Source organism: Fundulus heteroclitus, chromosome 4, assembly GCF_011125445.2.
Source record: "Fundulus heteroclitus isolate FHET01 chromosome 4, MU-UCD_Fhet_4.1, whole genome shotgun sequence".
NCBI lineage: Eukaryota > Metazoa > Chordata > Actinopteri > Cyprinodontiformes > Fundulidae > Fundulus > Fundulus heteroclitus.
The window spans coordinates 1,021,820-1,031,534 of record NC_046364.1 but is presented as its reverse complement, the minus strand read 5'-3'; the positions used below and the strand labels follow the sequence as shown (position 1 = coordinate 1,031,534).

Sequence of the window (9,715 nt, the reverse complement as noted above, 5' to 3'; positions counted from 1 at the left end):
GCAGCGTTTTTCATTTTGCTTCTATTTTCTGTGATCCCAGCAGTTTTCAGTGTTTTTCTGTTGCACTGCGTTGTGGCGCCTTCAGCCACTCAGCCTCTCTCCATCGGACTGTTTTACTGATTAAGACCTGATAAACAATAACTGATCCTCACCGTCACAACACAGTGCTAATTATGATAATATTTACTTCAATTACCTTTAATCTGGGACTGCATGGTGAAACAGTTGGTCGCACTGTTACTTTGCTGAAAGATGGTTCTGGCTCACCTGTCCAGGTGAACTGTCCAGGTGACCGCTGGTGATAGTCAGCAGTGGTCATCTCTGGGAAACTTATAAAGCTGGTTCCATCAGAACAGAGAGAACGATAGTTTCAAAAAGGAAGATCCATCCCATGAACTGACATAGAACCACGCAGAGTCACTACAAGGATTGACATAATTTATGTCAACGCATTCAAACATGTATTTCTCAATGAAGACTTTATGAAACTCAGAGTGCTGAATGATTTATTCATATATGACTGTTAGACAACAGAACATTTCATAAAGAAAAACTTTGCTTAAACTTCTTGATTCTCAGGAAGCTCTGAAGAGATTTTTAGTAAGCAATAATAGCATTAAACATTATTATCTTAAATTTTCATGTGTACAACCTAAGTTAATCACATCAACAGGCAGAAAAACTAAACTAAATAAGTAACTTTGCAAATATTGAGCAGAGAATATGCAGTAAGTAACCATGTTTATCCAAAGGAGCCACTAGATGTCACTGCAGCCTGCATCCCGCTGCACCTTTAAGGTGTTCATGAACTGAAGACGTCTCGGGGCTTTCTTTGGTACCTGCAGCTAACAGCTGGTTAAACCTGGCTCTGTTATGTTAAGATAAAGTCTAACTGAAAAATAAAACGTGCAGGAAAGTGATGCAGGTAGAGAAGAGGTCCTACTTCCTGCTGTCTGTGCTGTCTTCAGAGGGAGCTTTGGTCTGGTTGTTGGGCGGCAGCGGCTTGCCCAGGTGATGCCCGGTGCTGATGCCAAACGGCCGCGTCTCCTGCTGCTCCTTCACCGCGGGCCGCAGGGTGAAGCCGCCCTGAAAGCTGAGGTCAAACAGCTCACAGGGAGCCGAGGCCAGAGGCGTCTCCGTCAGCAGGCCTCTCAGGCGCGCTCGCCATCCCTCCAGCATCTGGAGGCGTGCGGCGGCGGGACAGTGAGCCGGGCTCCAGAAGATCTGAGGAGCCAGAACCTGAAATCCACAGAAGTGCAGAATCCCGTGCTGAAAAGAGCAAATGCAGAAGCTTCAGGATCTGGGTTTAACCTCCTCTATAACCTCAGGGTATGAAAACAGCTGCTGTGTTCTGGAACCCTTGTTCTGTTGGTGACCCAGTCTGGACCATGCAGGTCCTGTGGCTGCAGAACAAACCAAAGCCTGATCCGTCCAGCGCTGCGCTCCAGCTGATCTGCCGTGTCTGGGTTTCTCCAGACAGGATGCAGTCAGACATGGTCAGCAGGTGGAAATGGACCCGCGTGAGCCCGCCTCACCTGCAGGGGCCACAGAGTAACGTTGATGTCCCCGTTGATGCCGTCAGGCTGAAACATGGTCTCTGCAGCTCCGGTGGTGAAGGACAGCACGGCCTTCTTGTCCTTGGAGAAGACACAGAAACAGTTCAGCAGGAACATCTCAGCGGTTTCAGAAAGACGACGGCAGAGAAACGCTGCGCTGAGGACAGAAGGGGAGGAGACTCAGGGGTAAACATGCAGAAAAACACCTCAGTTTCCTCTTATCATCAGAAATAATGTCAGATATTCGTTTGCATTGAACATTTCTGCTGTCTGGTGTGAATCAGACAGGAAGACAACACAGCAGCTGTTTAAATCTGCAGCCTGACCTTAAAAGCTCCACCGCTGTACATGTTCTGCAGGGTAAAGGCGAAGCCTTGGGTGAGCACTCGGTCGAACCATCCCTTCAGGATGGCCGGCACGCTGAACCAGTACAGAGGGAACTGCACAGAGACACGCGGCATCAGGGTGGAGCGCAGCTCTGATTCAGCCGGGTGCAAAAATCATGAAATGGTCAAAACCAATCAGGCCTCTGAGATCAATCTTTTTCCAGACTTAAACGTGCATAAAAACGTCTGATGGAGAGACAGGGTGAGCTTCCATTATGATGCTGATGATAAAAATAATATTTAAATCTGCTTTTTAACTTTAGCAGAAACAAACTGTTTTAAAAGCCAAAGCTTTTCACTCCAGCTGAACATTTCTGCAAACAGACGCATGACGCTGGATTCTGGGTCCCTGAAAACAACATTGGCTGTTTGTGATCGTTCTGACGTCATGCATCATATTTACTTACGTTATTAATGATCGCTGTGAGCTGCTGCTTTTCATGTTTGCTGATTTCTCTTCATGTTTGTATTTTTGTCTCCTAAACAAATTAGAACTCTTTTTCCCTTCAGTGTTTATTGGGCTATCTATTTAAAGTTGTGTTTTTTTTAATACTTGTTTCTGTGATTTTGGTTTAATTTCATTTCCTGCTGGTGAAATACTTTCTAAACTTGATGTTTAACGTCCGGATATGCTCAGATATCGCTTTATATACTTTAAATTTACCAATTTAAATCTATAGAATGGAAGAACACACCTTGTAAGACTTAATGAGAACAAAAAGAGCAGAATGAGGATTGTTGCTAATTAAGCTAAATAAGTTCCTCAAACATTAACAGCCATCAGAAGAACACACCTGGAAGATGATCAGTTGTGCCTCCTCCACTTTCCGCTGTTCGGCGGTGATGTCATCGCTCAGGCGGCCCTCCATCCAGGCGTGCATCGTCTCCTCGCCGTACTGGAACAGGTCCGGGTTCTTCAGCTCACCTGGACAGCAGAACTCCAGCAGCGTTAAAGCAGAACTCTGGGTCCGTCTGGACCGACGGTACCGACACAGACGTGTGGGTCAGTGGGCAGGTTGCAGCAGGTTCACCAGAGAACCCAGCAATGGCTCCTACAGTCAGCTCTACAGTCAGCTCCATGAGGAGCTAACGTCCCACAATGCATTGCTGTCACGGTCACATGACCAAACATGTGACCGACACGCAACATGGAAACAATCATCCATCCATCCATCCATCTATCATCCATCCATCTATCATCCATCCATCCATCATCCATCCATCCATCTATCATCCATCCATCTATCATCCATCCATCCATCCATCCATCCATCCATCCATCCATCCATCCATCCATCCATCCATCCATCCATCCATCCCTCCATCAGGAGCAAAACGTCACGCCACAACAACAGTTTCTTCCCATCCGAAACCGGCCTTAGCAACAAGGCCCAGAGCCCCGCATTACATTAACGCACAGTCTACTGTATATAGCTCTAGATTCTGTATATATATCTATGTTGTCTGCACCATCAGCATCAAGTCAAATTCCTTGTGAGTGCAAACCTACTTGGCAATAAAAACTTGATTCTGAGTCTGATGTCCAAACACTTCAACTGACTCCTTTCAATGCGGAGAAGCAGTGGCTCTACTTGGAGCCCCCCCCCCCCCCCCCCCCCCCGATTACCCCCTCCCTTCCCTGTAAGGCTGAGCCTGGCTACCCCCTACCTGCTTGAATCATCAGGTAGAACTTCAGTTTACCTATCGGACCGACAGGGATATGTTACAGACAGTTAAAATCCCCCAGACTGATGCTGATAATCACCAATCCCTAAATAAAACAAACGAAATAAAAAACAAACTCAAGAGATTCGACTACAAATAATTGGTGGATAAAAAAAAGCTGCAACGATAAAGAAAAAAACAAAAATAGAAAAGTAATGCCAGAATAAAAGAGACATCCCCCAGATAAAAAGTGGCAGATTCAACAAAGAGAGAAAATAAGAACCCTGAGAAAACATCTGCAGAAAGAAGCCTTCATCGTGGAGGAAGAGGAGGGAGTCACCGATGATGTCGTCTTGCGTGGCGCTGCTTCTGAACTTCATGGCGTAGAGGTCAGACACGGTGACCCTGCATCCCTGATCCGTCAGCTCCTGGACCGCCGCGTCCCGCAGCGCCGCGTTGAACGAAGCCGCACTCTGGTGGGCGAAGACGATCAGAACCGCTTTCTGAGCTGCAGACAAACCGGTCTCATCAGGCTTTATACCGGGCCTGGAAAAATCCAGAACCAGAACCAGAACCAGACAGAACCAGACAGAACAGGTGTGGAGTTCACCTAAAGAACAACCAGGAGCGGCCAAACATCCAATCAGGATGGAGCATTGTCTTTAAGTTTTAGTGACTTCATAAACTTTAGATTTCCACATTAATATTCTCTCCATGGCCGTTTTTCTCTTTTATTTTATTTCCTTGTCTGTGATCAATAATTAAAGTTGTAATTATTTTATTACTCTTAATTTTTCATTGAATGATCAGAAACACAATTTAAATATCGGTTTATTATATTCATTTATATTTTTATTTAATAAGCTGCACCATATATCCTTTAAACTGAATTTTCAGTATTTCTTTCTGTGCAATAGTATTGATTTCTGCCTCTGTATCAGGATTTTAAAGCTTATTATGAATTATTAAAATACATTTTTTAATAATAGTATTTACTGCTCTGACTCTGTAAAAAAAAGTTAATTTAAGATGCATCTGTTAATTTAAATTCTAAATACACTGAAATAAAAAAAACAACCTTTCTTCAGAGTTCGTTAAACTAATTCCCAAATTATTACCACTGATATGTAAGGACATCATAAATCTGTATATTCCAGCTATGCAGAAATGATACCAGCTGAATTATAAATCTGAAATAAACGTAAAAAACTACAGAAATTTTTACTCAAACTCTAAACAAATCCATACTTCACCCAAACGTCTAAAGTTCAGCTCCAGAACCAGAACCAGAACCAGAACCACCAGAAGCAGAAGCAGAAGCAGCTCCTCTGCAGAGCCTGATCAGAACCTTACCCATGCTGAGCGTGTGGGACCGCCTGCAGCCTGGCGCTGCTGCCGGGCCTCTTATCCACCCTGAGGCCCGCGTAGCGTGAGAACCTGCGCAGGATCTGATAGCAGGACGGCGTGTGTGTGTGCGGACATCGCTGCTGCATTCCACAGATAAAAAGAGACTCCACGGGTGTTTCAGGTCAGAGGAAAGCTTGGCTCACTTTCAGGGGATTATCTGTCCGGGTCATGTGGCTTCAGAGGCGCTTTAATCTGAATCATTTCACCTCGTTAGGAGCAAAGTGCAGGCCGGCTCACTCACCGCCACCTTTTATGACGGTTATCACGTTGGTAACTCTAATTTATACTGCAGATCTCTGACTGAAGTGAAGAGTTCATGTAATCGGATCATCAGGGTGCCGTTCCTGCAGGACAGGAATGTTCGCTCCATCACCTGAGGGATGTGCTGCAGCTGCAGGTCCGATATCAGAGATGAAAACAGCGGCTCTGACTCACATCAGGAACATCCCAGTCCCAAATGCAAAGTCCTGCCATCAAAGCTTCTCATGCATGTTTGAGAATTTGCAGATTCCTGCTGGGCGGTGAAGAAGAAAACCATCAGAGAACCCACACATGCAAGGAGAACATGCACGCTACCTGCAGAAGCACGGTGGGATTTGAACCCAGGACCTGCTTACTGCAAGGAAACAGTGCTACCAGCTAGCTACCTAGCTAGATAAATGAATGTGGGGGGGGGGGAGCAGCTTTCTCTGTGTTGGCCCCTCTTTGGCCCTTTGCTCTGGTGGCCCTATTCGGCGTCTGGGGTTCTGGTTCCCCAGCGTCTGCCTCGTTACCTGACTCCGCCAGATAGATTTGCTCCGCATATCCATCTGGAAACCTTCCGTTGAAGTAATTTTGGGAAGGGGCGAAAATACTGGTCAGCTGATTGGCCTATGTTGGTGATAGACGGGCCAAATAAACCAATCAGATTCGTCGTCGCTCTGTTACGAGCGACGACGAAAACACAACCACAAGCCAAGCTACTCTTGCTGCTGCAAGTAAAGGCTCGTTAGCTCAGCAGAGAAATACTCTGTAATTCCGATAAAACTTGCTCGATAGCCACGCTAACGCTAGTTTCATCGGCTGAAGCCGCCATGTTCTTTAGACTGAACTGACGCGCTTCCCGTTGCGTCACACCACAACCCGCCTCAAAGCCAACGCTGATTGGACGTTCGTTTGGTGAACGGCTCCAAATTTTCTTCAACGGAGGGTATCCAGACTGATCTGCGAGTGAAACCTTGAAACCTCGCGAGATCAGGATGGTCTCACGAGGCTATCTGCCTCGGTGCCACTGAGCATTTTCCTCATGCATAAACCTCACAGTTCACTCTCACCAACACCTGCTGGTGGATCCAGGTACTACAGACTCACTTCTATCCAGAAAACCCTGTTATAATCTACAGCTGTCACTTTCTACATGTCGTATTAATTAATCCTGTATATTCTTCAGTGATGGTATCAAGGTGTTGGTTGTTCCTGTAATTCTTTATCAGCTGGTTCTGCTGTTCTTTATATTTCTCTCTGCAGGTGTAGAAGCAGACTCAAAGGATGTTATATCACTCTCTACCTTTCCTCTCCTCTTTCTCTTTCACATTTTCTCCCTTTTAGCATTTAATCTGTTTCTCTCCTTTTTTTCTCTTCTACCTTCTTGTTTCAGTGTCCATTGAACACGAAATAGTCCTAGAATAAAATCTAATAAAGCTTCCTGCATTTATAAACCAAGCGGAGAGGAAAGTAAAATCTGTTTTTGGCTTTAAAACAATCATTCTTAAAGCTACACTGTCAGATAGGACACTGAAAAGCTGTTCCTTTTTTGCTCCACATCAGACTGTAATTATAGATCGATTTCATCATCAGCATTCAGACCCGCAGAGTTATTCATGCTGGCGTTGGAGACACATAACTATATAAAAGGACCTTTCAAATCTATAAAAACTGCCCATGCACCAGCTTAAAGGTCATGTTAAACATGTGTTTACAAGCTTTTTCCATTAGGGAAGGAGGTCTTCCTGCAGGAAAAGTTAAATCCACAAATACTTGCAGTCTCCAGAGGAAAGCTCTGACTCACTGAAACATGTGAAAGTCTTCCGGCGGATTCCTCCCCCCGTTTTAAACAAAGCCAGGGGAATGACTAGCTCTCCCAACGTCACACAGCAGTGAGCTCGTTAAGGTGTGGGACTCCTCTGGTCCACTGCAGCCGTCACAACAGTGACCTGGAGCAGATAACCCCCCCCTGACTCACACTCAGCAGGCCTGAAGCTCTGCCTGGAGCTGCAGTCACCACAGCAAATAAAGATAACGCTTTTGTGCTGGAAGTTGATTGCTCAACAACATGATCTTGGAGCCGGAAAGAATAAAAATGTCAAATTTTTTTATTTATTTTGCAGAATTCTGCAGAAAATGATCATAGTCCAGGGCCCCTCTATGTTTGAGCCTCATAACAAACATATGTGCATACTTTCACTTCCAAAGGGGAGAGAAAAGGCAGTTTGCTTACCATGGCAACACAAACAGTTGTGCTATTATCTCCTATTTGTGCACATTAATCAGCAGATGTGATTGAAGCTACCAGTAAGGTGCAGATAGAGGTAGATTCAGCAGAGACAGAAACGTTTCAGACCTTCCTAGCAGACCACAGCGGGTTTGTTTGCTAGTGAGATGACTACCAGGAGAATCTTTCTGGAATTTAAACAGGTTTGTGCCCACGGCTCTGAAGATGACTTTTTTTTTTATTGTGAAGCAAACAAGAAACAGGACAAAATAACAGAAAACTTCAGTGAGCAGAACTTTTACACCCCCCCCCCCCCTACAGTCGGTCCTTTCTATCCTTCAGCAGCAGCTCCAGCTGCCAGAGGCTCTGGATCATCTGGACTCTGGCGGTTCTGTCGTTCCTGAACGGGTCCAGATCCTCCATGCTGGACGGTTTTCACTGGTGAACAGAGACTTTAACGTCTGACCACCAATTCTCAGCTGGACTGAGGTCTGGGCTTTGACTAGGCCGTTCCAACGCATTTGAATGATAAACCCCTCGAGTGTAGCTTAGCTGGATGCTTCGGGTTGTTGTCCTGCTGGAAGCAGAACTTCGTCCCAGTCTCAGATCGCAGGCGACCGGACTCTCTAGAGCAGCGGCTCCCAAAAATTTTCAGCCTGCAAAAATAATTAATAGTGGCACAAACCGGTGACCCTCTATGGTGGGTGGGATTCTTTTCTGGGGGGAAATTATGAGAAGAATGTCTTAATATTTTAAGAATAAGGTGTAACATTATGAGAATAAAGTAATATTTTTATAAGAACTCTTACAAAAAGGGGCGTTTTCCTCAGTGGCTGAAAACTTCAGTTTTAGTCTCATCTGACCAGAGCTCCTTCCTCCATACTCATGGAGAGTTGCCCACGTGCCTTTTGGCAAACCCTGCCTTCATATTTCTGACACTAATGTTTTTTTCTGGCCCTTCTCTCATCAGGCCCAGCTCTATGGGGCTTCCAGCTAAAGATCTGGATATTTTATCTACGTCCACCATGACGTGTCTGGTTCTCCTGGGTCTTCATGGTCTCCTCAGAACAATATTTGGCATGTGTTTCAACCCATTCACAATGCAAATCCTGAGTTAAACAAAACATTATTTGATGAAATAACATTTTGAAGAAAGAATTATTCAGTAAAACCATTAATTTTAAGGACGCTTGATTTTATTCATGCAATTATACCTGCAGGAGGCTAGGGGTCACTGTAGCGATCGGTCGCTAAAATCGGCTAATCCTAAAGTTAAATAAAACCACTGAGCTATATAATACACTGGAGTGCTGATTTTGCCGAAAAACTGAAGTCACTGGCCGCCATCTTGCTACTCCCTACTCTCACAGAATCCCACAGGATTTGGTTGCAACAACAAGCAGTTTTCTGGCTTCGTGAAAACGTTTCACAGGTAATTCTACAGTCAGTGGATGTAATAACACTATCAACTACTAGGAAATTAGATGCTTAAATATTTTACATGTTATTCATATTAAATATATATATATGTCTATATAAGTATGTGTTTATGTATATATGTATATATATGTATACACATATGTAAATATATGTTTTTGTATATTGTTATTTATATATTTAAAAATGTTAAATACATATATTTAAATGAATAAAATGCAAAATATTTCAGCACATGACTTTCTCATTACGTGATAGTTTTAGAACATAACATAAAGGTATATGGCATTTCAGATTTTAAAAGTTTTAAGCCCGCCCTGAACATGAGAAAATCCTCGTTATTCGATGCTGTAGCGCACATATTCCCTAGTTACTGGGGGAAATAGGGAGTACCAATATGGCGGCTGGTGGCTTCAAAGCGACTCGTTCAAACAGACGGTGATTAGCACTCCAGTGTATAATATAGCTCAGTGAATAAAACACCTTTAACAAACCTTTGTTCGTTATAACCACAGACATCATATACGTAGACGCGTCATAGGGCGCAGGTTCGCACGTCAACGTCACCGCCATATTGTATGTGGCAGAAAAAAAGTTCTGTTGTAGTAAACGTGGATCAGGGAAGATGCCTCATTCCTGTGCTGCATGGAAATGTATTCTGGCTGATTTCACTACTTGTTTCTGCCTTCTATAAACTAAGGCTCCACCATGATGCAAAACTGGACACACTAAAGCTGCAGAATGGCAACACAGGAAAAAGCTGTGCAAGACCATTCTTTTTCAAGGTTTTTAGC

At 44.3% G+C, this 9,715-nt stretch overlaps 1 protein-coding gene across 2 annotated transcripts; it reads right to left on the bottom strand.

Moving 5' to 3' along the window:
• Nucleotides 1–489: 489 nt before the first annotated feature.
• Nucleotides 490–5,127, bottom strand: nqo1 (NAD(P)H dehydrogenase, quinone 1). 2 transcript variants are annotated; one of them, XM_012854714.3, is made up of 6 exons: nt 4,961–5,127; nt 3,948–4,115; nt 2,737–2,867; nt 1,883–1,996; nt 1,536–1,637; nt 490–1,269 (listed from the first exon to the last, which is right to left on the bottom strand). In XM_012854714.3, exons 1-6 carry the CDS (start codon nt 4,962–4,964, stop codon nt 940–942), a joined length of 849 nt encoding a protein of 282 aa, XP_012710168.2. In that variant the 5' UTR covers nt 4,965–5,127; the 3' UTR covers nt 490–939. The 2 variants fall into 2 exon arrangements, with proteins under 2 accessions (XP_012710168.2, XP_035991702.1); XM_036135809.1 differs by lacking the exon at nt 4,961–5,127 and adding an exon at nt 4,856–4,929.
• Nucleotides 5,128–9,715: the final 4,588 nt, after the last annotated feature.